This window comes from Haemorhous mexicanus, chromosome Z (genome assembly GCF_027477595.1).
Source record: "Haemorhous mexicanus isolate bHaeMex1 chromosome Z, bHaeMex1.pri, whole genome shotgun sequence".
In the NCBI taxonomy this organism is placed as follows: domain Eukaryota; kingdom Metazoa; phylum Chordata; class Aves; order Passeriformes; family Fringillidae; genus Haemorhous; species Haemorhous mexicanus.
The window spans coordinates 62,717,413-62,732,968 of NC_082381.1; the positions used below are offsets into that span (position 1 = coordinate 62,717,413).

At 43.5% G+C, this 15,556-nt stretch overlaps 1 protein-coding gene across 1 annotated transcript in view; it reads right to left on the bottom strand.

Annotated features, from left to right (window-relative positions):
- The window catches only part of DMRT1 (doublesex and mab-3 related transcription factor 1), a 58,901-nt gene that overhangs the window by 26,811 nt on the left and 16,534 nt on the right, over window positions 1–15,556 (bottom strand). The window contains exon 3 of the mRNA XM_059836665.1: window positions 8,490–8,773. Coding sequence (XP_059692648.1) covers window positions 8,490–8,773 — 284 coding nt within the window. The remainder of the gene's footprint in view (window positions 1–8,489; window positions 8,774–15,556) is intronic.

Consider the following 15,556-nt stretch of genomic DNA (forward strand, 5'->3'; position numbering starts at 1 on the left):
CCAATGCAACATGGCCTCCGTGCTCCAAAAATGCAGCCGTAACAGGAAAGATAAGACTAGCTGGTTTCTCTAAGTATGCTGGGAAGTGAATGACTGAAAGACAGAAAGTTTCTGGGCAGAGACAAACTGCTTCTGTTTTGTACCAGTTATGATAGTAGTAGTGCCAACAGTAATGCACATCCAGCTATGCCATTACACAATGTCTGTAAGCAGACATGCCTGACAGCTTTTTCAGCTAGGTCCCACCTCAGGTCTGCCTGCTCCATTGTGGTCCCTGGAGCCCTGCCCCATAGCCCTTCCCAAGCTGCAAAGCTCAGAGCCAGGGAGCAGGGGAGGCTGGGCACACACCTGCTGTCCCAGACAGCTGACCCATGCCAGCACACCTACAGGGTCTGGTCCTGGCAGTAGGAGCCACCAGCACTTCCCAGAACCACTTCACAATGCAGTCACCCCTTGTTTTCCAAGGGGAATTCCCTGTAAGGATTCCATGTTCATTTTCATATGCTTAGCTAATGTGCCCCAAGCCACACAAAATCCTGTTGGTGCTCTCTGAGGCATGTTTTCAGTGAGATTAGGTGCACAGAGTGGCTGGAAGTTTACAGGAAGCAAAGTGCACTTCTGCCTGACTTCTGACAGCAGCATAGTTGCATATACTTACACATGTACTGAGGGACTTGCTTTTAGCCTGTGAAAGTTAAGAGTTTTTCTCCTAGAAATTAAAGCAATACTTAAATTTTTTGTTTCTCTACCTTCATATGCAGAAAAAGTTCAACAAGCACTGAAGTTTCATCCAGAGTAAATAGTAAACTGCTCTTCAAAAATTTAATGAGTCATCCTGAGGAAGTCTGACAAAGTGAACTCTCCCTTTTGGAAACAAGACTCCCTCAACAAAACATCGCCCAAAAGCACAGACCAAAGGGCATTTTGAATCTGCACATTGGCAAAGCTCAACAGCTCTGGAAGTACTGGGAAAAAAAAGTTAGCCAACTGTTCTTTGTCTGCTGTGTTGCACATAGCTCCCTTGGTGGGGCAGGACAGCATCCACAGACCTCACATCTCCACTTCTCCCTTGTGCAAGGCCACATGTGCACACGTACAACCAAGAAAAGGCTGCCTGCAGGAGACAGATTATTTCAGCTGTAGCAAAATGGACGGATCCCTCCCTGGCACGAACTCGATCACACGCATGTTTCCTCTCCCTGCAGAGTGGATGCAGTGATCCACCTCCTTTCAACGCCTTTTTTAAGGGTTTTCTCCCTTTCTTAAAAAACTAACACACCTAAAATCCCTAGATGCAATGAATTATTGCTACTATTATTATTAGTGTGTGGTAGCTGGCTAGAAAGAGATGTGTTTTATAATCTTATTATCCACACCAAGTCTATGAACCACAGTCTGACCAACAGAAAGAGGCTTGGCTCTGCAAATATGCTGTGCATTAACCACTGAAGAAAATCTAAAAGCTTCTGGTTTTCTTTTATTAAACTATTTAGAATCTACACCACAGTAAATTTGAACCATAAGCTTTCCTTTTTATGTGCTTAGCAATCCTATTTTACAGTAACAATAAAAAAACCAACCAGTTGTAAAAATTCTTGACCTTTGTGCTGTATTAAAAGGGGGCTTAGGAGACCACTACCTCATGAGAAGGGACATTTGGTCTGTATTAACTCCTGCAACTCTGTGGAATCCTTGCAGGTTTTTGGGTGCCAAAAAGGGAGATCAAGACAGCCTTGGGGAGGCCCACAAATATTCAGATTATTTTCAACCTGGGGCAGTTCAGCTTTCCAAATGCTACAGTCAGGTACCAGGTTTGGGATCCTGTGCTACGTCTGTCCACAGGAGAATGCCTGGCCTTCTGGTGTCTCCTGCCCCCCTTGCCCCTTCCACCCCTACAACAAAGCTGAGACATGCATGAGCTGGGACAGTCCCACAAACCACTCTGGTTTGTATCACTGCAGGCAACATGCCAAAAGAACAAAGCATATTTTAGGTGAACAAGAGCTGTGGAAGGGAAAGCCAGGCATTAGTCTTTGCAGAGGGCATCCTGAACTCCCAAGTTGCTTCTCTTCCAGCCACACAGTGCCCACACAATGCCCTGCTCCAGCTGCAGGATTCACCAAGAACCTCACAGACTTTAGTGGGAGACACATATCATCACAGCAGCAGTTGGCCTATGCAACATTTACAGGTTCCCCTAAATTGTACAACACAGCACATACTCAGTAACGTTTTAAAAGATGTACTGCAAGCAATGGTGAGATGCTTACAATTCATGAACAAATAAATATGGCCTGATTGGAAGGCCATGAGTGCACTGGAAATTCTTTTCCTGTGCCTTGAAAAGCCACTGTGAGGAAATGAGAGGCAGCTACAGTTTGCCCTTGCACAGGTAAGCTGGAAACAGCACTTGTTCATCACTGAGCAAAATGGTCAGCGCAGCCCTCCAGCTATGTCCAACATGACAGCATACATAGCAAAATCCAGGGAAAATGTGAGGAAAATGCTCTTGCATCAGACCATTCCTGTAAAAAGCCTTTCTCAATGGCTGGTGGAAGAGCACATAAAGCCCAGTGCCTCTTCCCAAGCTGGCAGCATCTATGCAGCATTATCGCTACCTATCTTCTTCACGGAAAAAGAGCCGAGGAGAGAAGGTGGCCAAACCAGAAACAGGAAGGTATCAAACAAGCACCAAGTGGTGACTCACTTCTCTGGCCTCAGAGATTAGAAAATGATCCTGCCCTTCCCAGATATTTGTTTAGCCAAAACATCACCTGTGTAATTCTTTTATTTGCAGAAGCTGCCAGACACAATCTCTTTGTGAGCCTGCCAGTGCTATCTTCACACTTTCCAGCTGATCCCAACTATGGGGCTTGTTTCCAAGAAAGACAAACAGAAGGAGGTCATGAATACTATTCCTGGGTGAAAAGGGCTGCAAAAATTTATAAGCAACACAGGAGATCAAAGTGCAATCCTTCAGCTCTCCCACTGGTGTGCCATATGATCTTGGCCAAATTACTTTGCCCAGGATTTCCATCCTTTTATTTCACCCATGACTCAGCAACAAATGTACCAAACTCAGTAATCATGGAAACACCAAAGAAACTTGAAAGTTTAACACAGCCTTCTCCTTCTGTCTTGATCTTTAAGTCAATTTTAGGGGGCATAAAATTGCATTTGTGTCATTGCTTGCAAACAACAGAATTCACAGGTTGGTTTTTGGCATGGGCAAGAAGGCAGCACTGGGCAATGAAATGGGAATACAGGCATCAGTAATCTCCCCTCTGTCATTTGTGAGCTGTGTGGCTGTGGCAAGTTATTTGACACTTCCTTGCCTCAGTTTCTGCAGTTATAAACCAGGTTTGTTGCTGCTCTCCCATCTTGCAATGTTACTGCTCATGTGCTGACCACTCTCAACTACTCTTGCGCTGACACTGCCCAAGGTGTTTCATTCCTAAAACCAGCTAAGCATGTTTTCCAGAAAAAAGAAAAAATGAGTCTATGATACCCTGCCTTGACTTACTTTGATTCTAGCACAGAAAATACAAGACACATCTATATCTGTCCCTTCTTGATAGACAAACTTAATTAACCTTTGCTATTCTGTTCCAACCTATTCTTTTAGACAAAGGCAGTGACCCATAAACAATATGTTACCATCAGAATCTCAACTGCAGTGACACCTAGAGATATAGCCCTATCAGCAGTATTGGAAAATAAACCACTTAGATTAGCTCCTCCAAGAAATATGGATTGCATTCATGTCACACATGAGCTGTCAGAAACATTAGGATACTTTTAGCATAAATCTGTAGTGTGAAGGGTATGTTATGAATACAGTATATAATTCACTGCTTACACATAAAATTGGGACTGTCTTGGGTGACTTGCACAATGTGTATATATTTACACACACATGCACACATTTTATACTGACTTCTGGAGAGTAAGACTGAAATTTCTATAAGAGAGACAGGCTTTTTGGAGGAAAAACTGGGTCAGAAAGCAGAAGCAGGTGGAAGAAGTTGAAAAGAGACACTTTATTTACTAGCAAGTGGCTATTCTTCAACCTCCTAGCTGTCCTGTCACAGCCACATTCTTTTGGATTTAGTAAAAAAGGAATTTTTCCAAGTTTGGTACTTCTAAGAAATCTTTGGTACTTCTAGGAAATCCTTATAAAGCAGATTCCTACATCAGCAATACTAAATACTTTACAGACGGTAAATGTAAATCCCACACTAGAAAGCAAGTCAAAATTTCTCACAAGTTATTTCTGCTCTAAACCGGTGTAAGGAAAGAACAAAAAAGTTGAGGTTCTGAAAAAGAGAACACTGGTTTGCCAAGAATGGGAAGTTCTGGGAAAAGAGGAAAGGGGAGGAACGGAAAGGGAAAGGGAAAGGGAAAGGGAAAGGGAAAGGGAAAGGGAAAGGGAAAGGGAAAGGGAAAGGGAAAGGGAAAGGGAAAGGGAAAGGGAAAGGGAAAGGGAAAGGAAAGCTGAAGTTCTTAAATGTGTCTAAAATGTCCACACCAGCCTTAACCTTTCCCAGGAGCAGGATACCTGGAGTTATCAGAATACCAAAGAAAAAGCAGCCAGCGGTCCTGAGATGTGGGGGCACATTCTGCATCTTGCCAATTTTTAATGGTTTAGCTGTATGAACCAGCAGTTTTAACATTTTTGGGAGATGATGCTGACTCACAATGAGTTCAGATTAGACTTGTAGTGTGGATCACATGCCAGCAGTTTGTCAGCTTTGAAAATCAAGTCTGATTAGATTCAGACATGTCCAACAAGGCTTTACTTTTGCTGTGATAGAAGAGGCTACAATCACCCCATATTCTCCCACTGTAGTGAGACCACTTTCAGAAGCACCAACTTTCAAGTACACCAACCCACTCTGACATGCACTACTTATGTTGGCAAACTGATTTTACTGTTAATTGGATGGAATTGGATGGACTGCACACAAATTCCCATTGTAATGAGCAATTACAAGAGCTTCAAGGAAGACTCCAGATGTCCACAAAGGACCGAAGGGAAAAGAGAGGTACAGTAACCACCAAATCTGCTACATTTCCTACCAACCTAGGCTTGTCTCTTCCTCAGGTGCAACACCAGACATATGTGATTATCTGCATTAGAGCTGGAAGGAGGAGCAGAATATAAATGACCAAAGGAGCCTCAACCAAAACAATAATCTTCACTACGCTTATCAAATCATGATGGATACAACTTCTGGTGTGACTGTATATAGATGAGGAAAACCTACAGAGAAATACATAAAATATTTGCACCTTTATGAATCCACTCGAGCATGCCAGCCTCTGCAAAGAACAAAGACTAATGAAATCTGACATTAATCTACATTAAAGATTCAGTTTATTTGCCAATGCTCAATGATGCATTAATCCTCATCTCATCCCACACACACTCACATGTTTCCTCCCCGGCTATTCTCTCTTGCTCCCTAAATTCTGAAACAGGAGACAGCTGGGCTGCTCAAGGCCTTGTCTGCATCCAGAAGTTAAATATGTAATTCTCCCTGTGTGAAGTTAATCTAGGATCTGTGAGCCTTCACCAACTGAGCCTGTAAAAGCCAGGTGTCTTGTCTACCCAGCTTAAATTAGAATGCCTTCCAGTGAGCACAGTGGTGACTTCTACCATAAAAGAATACCTTCTGTGAGCAAGCTTAGCAAGCTGCCCTAATTTGGTTACAGCAGGCACTGCCTAGCTATGGTCCTGGCAAAGAAACAAAGATCAAAAACTTTGATCAAAAAGTTAACAGGAATACAAGTCAGAAAAGAAAATGGATTTCTATTGGAGTCTGGTTTAATAAAGCCTGTACATGTAAAAAATAAATGCAGTCAGTACAAGCTGCCCAGCAGAAGTCCCAGTGTAGGTAACAGCTACATGTTTCCTCTGAGGAGGCTAAGCATGCACAGGTTTGCCAGCAAAACCTCCTGAGTGTAAGCAAGGTCTGATTCCTCTTTGAGGATCATGCTTTGAATGAAACTCTCCTTTAATTCCTTCCTGTGCTTGACAGAAAGACTCATTAGTTATTCATCCTCCATTTATTGCTATTTCTGTGATCTTCCCTTGATGGTAACCCAGATGTGCATAATCGATGTAAAACCACGTGCAGCAACTGAGACCTTGTTCCCCTTACAATAAACCATCTTCAGCACCACACAGGGTTTCACAACCTCAGCATCACTGTACCCACTGCCATCAAATGTTTTCTAGCCTCTTACTAAAACTTTTTATCATTATTTGTGCAATCTTACGCTGTTGTAAGAGTATGCAAACCCTATGGCTCAGAACTCTTCCAGCAAAAAACTATCTTACATGTAGACCAGGCTGAGAAACACTGTGTAAGTTCAAAACATTGACCCTGAACTACACCCTGCCCTGCATCAGAGGAGAAGTTGATCCTGCTTTCAGGACATTTAGAAGCTGGGGAGACATCACTTCTGCAGGCAAAAAGCAGCACCTTTATTCTCTCTGCTTGGACATCCAAAACAGCAAAGGGCATTCTCTCTGCTTGGACATCCAAAACACCTGAACAGTACTGAGGGATTCCATAAAGTTTGCTCTGGAGAAATTAAAATCTTAGATGCGGCAGACAATTAAACTCACATAAAGGTGAATGGAATACTGTGGTATATCCCACAAGGGACATCCACAGCTTTGAGCCTGGTGGGGGAAAGAAAACTGTTCTTTTTGACAACAACCATGTAGTTTTTTTCCTTACTTTCCCCTTCAAGATCTCACTAATTTGAATGGCATTTAAGCAGAAGTTAGTTTCTGCAGGGCCTGAAGAGAAGAATTTCGGCAACCACACAGTTGTTTTTATTTCTTTAAGGGGTGTCAAAGGTTCCACGGCAACAAGTAACAGGTGATCTCACAAGTGAGACAGAGGCTCTCTAAGCCATGACTTTCTATATGCATTACAGTACATGACAACAGAACCGTGAGGATACCACATCTTCATTCCAAGGTTAAACATACTCATGCAACTCTTCCTCAAACACTATGTGCTAGGTGAAATGAGGGACCAGCAGCCTGCAAGAACATTATTTTCTCAAGGCAAATGTTGCCACTCTTTGTTTGTCTTGTGATGGTGTCTCCATGCATCAGCAACCTGAGTGCTGCAGATGCCTGAGGGTAACCTTCTATCTGAAATACTCTGCTATACCAGGCTAACCCAATCACCCAAAATGAAAAAGTTGAAAAAGCACCTGGCACCTCACCCCATTACCATGCACAAAATATAATTCACCTTGATTAATTTTCCCCTTGGCCTGGTGATTAAACTCATCAGCTGGAGAGGACACCATCAACTGGAAAGGTGTACCTTCATGTATCAAACACTGAGAGAAGAAAGCTCTCATGGCATGGGCTTGCACCGCAGAAGGAAGAGAGATAGCTCCTTATCCCATACAGCTGTGCTCATGGCAGAAAAAGGGACGTGGAATAGTGATAAGTGCTACAGTAACTGCAATCACCCTGGCATTAGTTTCAGCTCCTTGGTATAAAAAATTAAAATGCCCTTTTGGAGCTGGTCTCTGTGCCAGAGAAACCTGGCCAGAGAAACTCTCTGTCAGCAAACAGGATGACCTATCTGTTCACTTACACAAGGAGGTTTTGGTGGACATTTCACTGTTGAGTGGTTTCACAACACAGCCTTTGCAGAAGCAGCCTGCGCTGTCTTGATGCTCTACAGAAGAGGTCTGCCCTCTCCTGTCCTTACACAAGGGACACAGGCATACACAGACTCAGAGGGTACAGCCTTATCAGTTCAGTCTCTGCAGTCCAAAACCAAACAGTCCCAGAGTTACTGAAATGTTTCTACTTTGCCAAGAATCCCCCATATTGGCAGATTTTCCCTTTTTCCAGTTTCTGACTGGTACTGAGTTGGAGGTTACAATTATCAAGTCCTAGAGTGCAAGGGCTTGATTTGCTTTATATCCTAACCAAGTACATAGAGCTCTGGTTTGAACCTCTCAGGTACTGCCTGTAACCTGAACTACATGAGTAAAAATCACGAGCTCTGGAGCTGACATTACCAGAACACACAACTAGCAATATTCACATTCAACTGACTGCAACCAAACTGCTGCACAACAACATGGTCTCCTGGGTCATCTCAGCGCCTTGGATGTGAAACATGGAAAAAACCCATGCATCTAAAGAGTAAAGCCTCCCAGAAATTACACCTTAGTCTCTCAGGATGTTATGCTGGGCAACTGAATTGGACTCTTTTTTTCTGGAAAACAATTAATAATCTACTGTCACATAATTCAGAAGATAAAATCAAGTTAGTGCCCTTTGCACTTGTGGCATTTTATCCATACATTATCACTATTCAACTGTGTAATTACTTTTTGCAACCACCCATTTTGTCTAACTTTCTCAGAATGGGTCCTAATGCTACCCTGGGATATGATTCTGGCTTTGCACTGCCATGAAACCAGCAAAGAGGAGATCATACCTGCCACTGTTTTCCTGACTGGCTCGGCATGTATGTCGTTGGGAGACTTCGAAGGCTGTTCTTCATGGCCGACCCTACAATTGTACTCCCTGTCTCACTTGAGGAAGGCTCACTGGCCACTGCCATCTGGTACTGGGAATAGTTGTACAGGTTGTTATAACAAGGATACAGAGATGGCTGGTAAAAACTGCTGTAGTAGGCGGAGTCCACAACCAACTCAGATGTGCTCTCCAAGTGCCCTCTGCTGGGGATGGAAGGGATGTCCTGAATGAGCATCCGTCCCTCTGGAAAAGAAAAAAAAAAAGACCATTATCTTTCACGTTCTAATGAGCTACCACTCCTCCCAAAGGCTGGACAGAGAGTGGTAAATAAGAAATAGGAGCTGAAGGCTAAACATGGCTGAGTGTTTGATGGAAACTCAAGTGGACCAAGAACCACTCATAGTCCAAGACTGCCACCTACACAAACCACAGACTGCAAAACAGACAAAACCAACTGCAGGTTAAGACAATGCTCTGAATCCTCAATCAGTATTAACAGATGGGCATAATGATTTACATCACCCAACTTTGCAGTCCCCTACTACTATTTAACCTGGAACAGTGTGCCAAGTCTCTTGTAACTCTCTAGTAGCAGAAAGGATCTAGCTGCAGAATGACTCCTCCCAGCCAGTGTCCTGAAGGTGAGAGGACATCTTCTGAACATGCCTCTAGGAAGGGCAAACAGCCACAAGGCAAGAGAAGCTGTAGTGGGCAAAATACCACAGGAGCAGCCAAGGTGTCCCAGAAACCCACAAGCTACCTGTGAGCAGTATGGTCCTCAATCCTTGCCAAGACTTCATACCCAAATTTAGCTCCCATACCCAGAAAATCACAGAGCAGAACAAGATCCCCCTCCACTAGCAAAAGAGGATGAGGAGAAAGGTACTGCTTGTGACTTGCTGCATCCATTCTGGACTGCCTCCAGATCAGGGGTTAGCTGGCTGCACATCCCACAGGCAAGATCTGCCTCCCTGTCTTTCCCTAAGATGGGGATGCTTCTCAGACAACGAGAAGCCATGATTTCCCCACCCTACTGTCAACCAGGGCTTTGCAATATTTGCAAGCATGAAAAATAGAAGGTGCTTGCTGGTACTATTGCACACCCAAGCTCTCTCTCATACTTGGCATCAATTACATTGCCAAGCCAAACAAAAAACTGCCACAATCTTATACATACATTTACAAGGGAAAAAAAAAACATCAAACATCCAGATCCCTCCATATCTGTAGCTCTGACTCTAGTTTGCATGTCACTGACCCTGCCTTGTACCAGCTCTCTGTAAGGAGCTCCTCTTTTCCCCATGATGTTGTCCAATTGTTTTGTAGAGAAGACAACACTGTGGTTTAAAGCATGCGGGACCTGCTTCATGTCCATACTAATAGCTCCCAAGAGATATTAGTATGGACATGAAGCAGCATGGGCAACACGCACACAGGAAATAACAGCCCTAGGAGACATTTCGGGCAGGTCCAGCTTGTTCTGGATCCTTCTCTTGGTGTACCTGTATCTTGGTTACTTACCTGTGGAAGGAATATGGTGGCATACCAGCCTCTCAGAGTCATGACAACAACATCCACAGCCATGTGTATTAGCTGTATATTAGATCAAATAATCTGTTTTACCCATTATTGCTATTTACAATGCAATTGTGTTTCACTTCTTCAGCTATAATGAAAGCTTTCTGCAATCATGGATCATCTCCTTCCAGGTCACTAAATTACACAGTGCCCCCATTCAGTTCTTGCTGCCATTCTGTTGACATCAATGAACTATTTATTAGCAAAGACTGTTTTATGCTTCCTGCACCTGATTTTTCTGGAGAACCATGTCAGCTGGCCTTGTTTATCTGGAGTATTTCTCAAATTTGCACATAAAACAGAAGTGCCTGAAATGCCACAGAAGACTTTTCAGAGTTTCTTTTTCATTTTTATAATTTTTTAAATTGTTATTATCCTGCTTCTAGGCAAGACTCTTAGATCTTTTTGTCTGCATCTGATAAAATCAGAACTTAGACCACAGACACAGCACAAGCTTGACTCCCTTCCCTAAATCTACCTCTCAAATAAAGCTGCATTCCAACTGCTCTGCTTTAAATGTTGCAAAATAGAAGTCAAAAGTAAAATCCTCCAACACATTCCTTGCTGGGATACAGATTTCACATGACAGAGACATGCTGAACTGCTCACAAGGCTATATTATACTACACACATGTGCAATTTCTTCTAAAATCTCCAGTGTCTTTCAATTTACAATGCATTATTAGAAGGGCTACTACTCCCCATTAAAAATACTAGCACCAGGAAGATGAGGTCTTTTTACATCTGCATGATCTGGATGAGGGGATCAAGATTATCCTCAGTCAGTTCACAGACAACACTAAGTCAGGCAGGAGTGCTGATCTGCTGGAGGGCAGGAAGGCTCTGCAGAGGGATCTGGACAGGCTGGAGGCCAGTGCTGTGAGGTCCAACAAGGCCCAGTGCTGGGTCCTGTCCTTGGGTCACAGCAACCCCAGGCAGTGCCACAGGCTGGGGCAGAACGGCTGGAAAGGACCTGGGGGTGAACATGAGCCAGCAGCTGAACATGAGCCAGGGCATGCCCAGGTGGCCAAGAAGGCCAATGGCATCCTGGCCTGTACCAGCAACAGCGTGGCCAGCGGGAGCAGGGCAGGGATTGTTCCTCTGTACTCGGCACTGGTGAGGCCACACCTTGAGTACTATATTCAGCTGGGCCCCTCACTTCAAGAAAGACATTGAGGTACTGAAGCATGTCCAGAGAAGGGCAATGGAGCAGGGGAAGGTTCTGGAACACCTGTTCTATGAGGAGCGACTGGGGTTATTTAGGCTAGAGTAAAGGAGGCTTCCTTATTGCTCTCTACAACTGCCTGAAAGTAGGTTGTAGCCAGGTGGGGTTTGGACTCTTCCCAGGCACAAAGCGGCAGAATGTCAGGAGATAGCATCAAGCTGTGCCATTGAAGGTTCAGGCTGGACATCAGAAATAACTATATGGAAAGGGTTGTTAAGCATTGGAATGGGCTGCCCAGGGAGTTTGGCAGAATCACCATTCCTGGAGGGTAACAAGGAATGACTGGATGTGACACTAGGTGTTATGGTCAAGTTGACAAGGTGGTGATGGGTCAAAGGCTGGACTCAACAATTTTAACAAGTCTTTTCCAATCTAAATGATTCTGTGATTCTGATTTTCTAATACACAGGAGAGATCAGCCATCCTAGGCGCCAGCAGCTAAAAGGAAGAGGGGGAGAAAGTAACAGCTTTTGTTGCAACTTTTGGAAAGGTCTTATACACTACACTTCCTAACATGGGACAAGATGGGCTAGGCTAGAACAGAAATCTACCCATAGCTATCTGCCAAATCACACAACCTTTCCTGATATTCCTGATGCTTCTGTGACATTCCAGTGGCTGTTAGCGCTACAGCTCCCTCCTGAAGAGCAGCAGTGGCAGTATTTGGCTGCGTTAAGGAGGAGGGAAAAAAATAAGCTTTTTGATCCTTCTTTTCTCCTTCTATCTTCTATCTGTGGTTTGGGCTACCATCATTTGGCACCAGCAGTGCAAAAGGCAGCTGCAGAACACCCACCAGTGGTTCAGAGTTCAGGGCTGTTAAAACCTACTAGAAGCGTTCTCTGCTTTCTTTCGGCTGTCGCTCCATGGTCCAAATCTTTACACTACTATCTCCAAAGCTGGTCTGCAGAGCTGGCTCATTCAGTGACTCAGGCACCCATATCCATAAATCCCCAAGTATCAGCAGCCCAGGGCATTTTTCCCCTATAAACCCAGAGTTACGAAATCCATGGTCCATCTCCAGCACACAACCATTCTGAGCCGCAGGGCCACACCACAGAGATGTGCCCCAGCAGATTAGCAACTAAAAATACAAGCAAAGGGAAAGGCAAAAGTTCAAATGAAGGGAAAGACACATCCAGCTCCTTGAAGAACTAGGACTCCTGTGACACCACAGGAAATACAGCCAGAAGAGTTAGTTTTCCCTAAATTCCATGAGACACCACACTTCTAAATGTGGAAGGACAGATCTGTAGGAACCAACATCTGTAACTATCTATCTGGGGTTCCTCTGGTTGGCCCTTGGCCCATATCTGTAAGGGTAGACTCCAGCCTACTGGCTGATCCTTCCTACAGCCATGCCTCCAGCCACTCAACCAAGTAAGTGTTCTTCTCGAGGGAGGCTGTCAGCCTGTGACTATCTTCTGCCAGCAAGTAGAGAACACCAAGGATAAGGAAGCAGCTTTCCGCTGATTTCTTTCTGTCTTCCAAATTCAAGACAGCTGAATGGCTCTTCTGGTAAGAAGAGGGTCCTCCCCTGCCTTAAAGCTTGCAACATTACAACACCTGCATATCAGGGGGAAATTTTTGAGAGTTATTAAGCTCTCAAGAAGGTAACCTCTACTGCTCTGTCAAGCTTCCATTGTGCCCCTCCACCTGCACTTAAAAAGATGAGATCTGCTGCAGGAGCTGGGCTTATGCCTTGGCTATCTTCACTCTCCAGACAGAAAGAGTAGGAAGGGCACCTGGGCCTTTCCCTTGCTATTACACACAAATTTAATATTTCAGAAGTTGCAAATACAACATGACCAAAAATGGGACTGAGCCTGTACAAGGAGTTACAGTAAATAGAGTAAAAGTAACAAAAAATAAAGCAATTTAAATTCTCACTAAGATTTTGGAATGCCAAATCTACTATGTAGGGTCATCACAGGCTCTTCATCCCTGAGCAACACTTTTACAGCAAAGACAACAGTACTTCTTCATGCAGCTGTGCCCTTGGATCTCTTAAGTTATTTTCTATGTCTTTACTAAGTCCCATAGAGAACCGATGCTACTTTTTTTGCACTATGTACACAGTGTGAAATATGGTCCACTCTTTCATAGAAGATCAATATGATGCACAATAAATACTGGTATTGATCTTTCAGTGTTGTAGACGACTCTCCGACTCTATGGCATATTAATAGTAGTTAACCAGTAATTCATTTCAGGGTGGCTGGTATTTTCTTTTAAAGAAGGTGAGTACTAGGGGTCAGTTACACATATATGTCTTTTACATTCAGTAACCTGTGATGGGCTCCTGCCTTTGCTTAGCAGAGCACAGTGAAAAACACTGGTCCAGTCCTTAGGTAATGTAAACCAGTCTCAGACCATTTACTTCAATAAAGCTATGGTGATTTACACAAATTACGGATATGCATGGCAAAATCAACGCAGAAGCCAGTATATAGATCATTTGGGAGAAGAAAGGAGAAAGGCCAGGTAATTTACAGGAATTTCCATCATCATCTCCATCTCACAGATGCAAATGTGTTTTTCAGGTTATATACTGAGAAGTAAAAACACTGAAATCTGAAGGCCGCATAAAAGCATGGAGTATTTTGGCAACGGTAATTTAAGTATGTGTGGGTAAGCCTCTGATATGAGGTCAAATGACATGGAGTCCATACTAACAGACTTTCTTAGCATGTAAAACAGGGTGGTAGCACCGAAGTGCCTACTGGGAATGGTTACTGAACCACACAGAAATCTGGGGGAGATTATTAATCATCTTACTTGTGACAGATGCACACCAGTAACTGTTTTATAAATCAGGATAGCAGAGCCACATTTCTGTGTCTGGGAGCATGCTGCAGCATGGTTCAATTTAGTCATGTGGCATTAGACTGGATTAGTCTCCAGCTGATTGGGCATTTCAGAAAAGGGATTGGTATATGCATTGTGGCAATTATGAGAATTTCACTGCCCCCATTTACTGGCATGTGTTCTTATATAAACCAATGGTTCACAGTTTTGGGTTTTTTTTCTTTGCCTACAGAGACTCTGCACATACACAGCTCTGCTGTTGAAAATACAGAACTGTGACTACTCAAGTAACACAGTGACTCCACAAGCAGGTAAGCACTGCCCAGTAAGCAAGCTCAACTACTGGCAAGTTTACATTTCCTGCAGTTTTCAATTTAGAGTGACTGTTTTCACCAGTTTTAATACTTCCTGCAACCCAGCTTCTGCAGAGGGACAGCTACACCATTAAAACACACACAAAAAATTATTCAGACAGGAAAAACCTGCCTTCATACCTCAAAACAATCTTGTATCTGACAATTTCTCCTTGCTCACTACATAAAGCATTGACATGCTCCTATTAGCTGGTTTAGCAATATTAAGTCTTGCAATGCATTAGTTTAGTTCAATTCGTATCTGGCTTTGAGGTTGGACAGTAGCCTTGAACAAGGCCAGTGTGAAATCACTCCCTAACATCATAATCAGAAACTCTGGTACAATGTGTTTCTCCCACCAGACAATCATGACAGAGCTATTTCAGATGTCAAAGAAAGCTGGCACTACTACTTTCTGCTGAGAAATGCTGCCTCCCAAGGAACAAAACCCATACGCGTGCTCTGTCTTTGAGAGGAGTATTTCTATTCCCTTCCTATTAGAAGTTGTGGATTATCTTTGGATCCAGCACTGAACTTTTAACTTGATATAAAGTTAATGTGCTAGACAATGTTCATTTCAGGAAAGGCTGTGGGGTTGTGTAATTTTCTGCCACCCCCAAAAAAGGCCATTATCTGTAATTACCCATTACCATGCATAATTATTTCTTCTATTCTGGTCTATGGCCCCCAGGACTTCATGATGTTACAGCTCACTGCATTATCTTATCAAATTTGTTAAGGAAGCTTTTTTGACCTTTTGATCACTTGTCACAGCATATACAAAAGCCAGCATTAAATTGTCTAAGCATGTACTGTGTGATTTATTATTTGTACCCTGAATAGTGATACCGTACAAAATATTACACATGAACACCTTCCCTATTCCCACTCCCTGCTTTAGACCAAGTAAGAAAAGGAAAGGAAACCCCTCCAGTAACAGAAGGAAGGGAACAGGAAAAGGCTGGAGTCTCTCAGTGGAAATTTAAGAAGCATGACACTAACAAGCAGCGAAACCAGAACACAAGGCTCTGAAGACAACCCCAGCTACTCTCTTCTCCAGTGCCA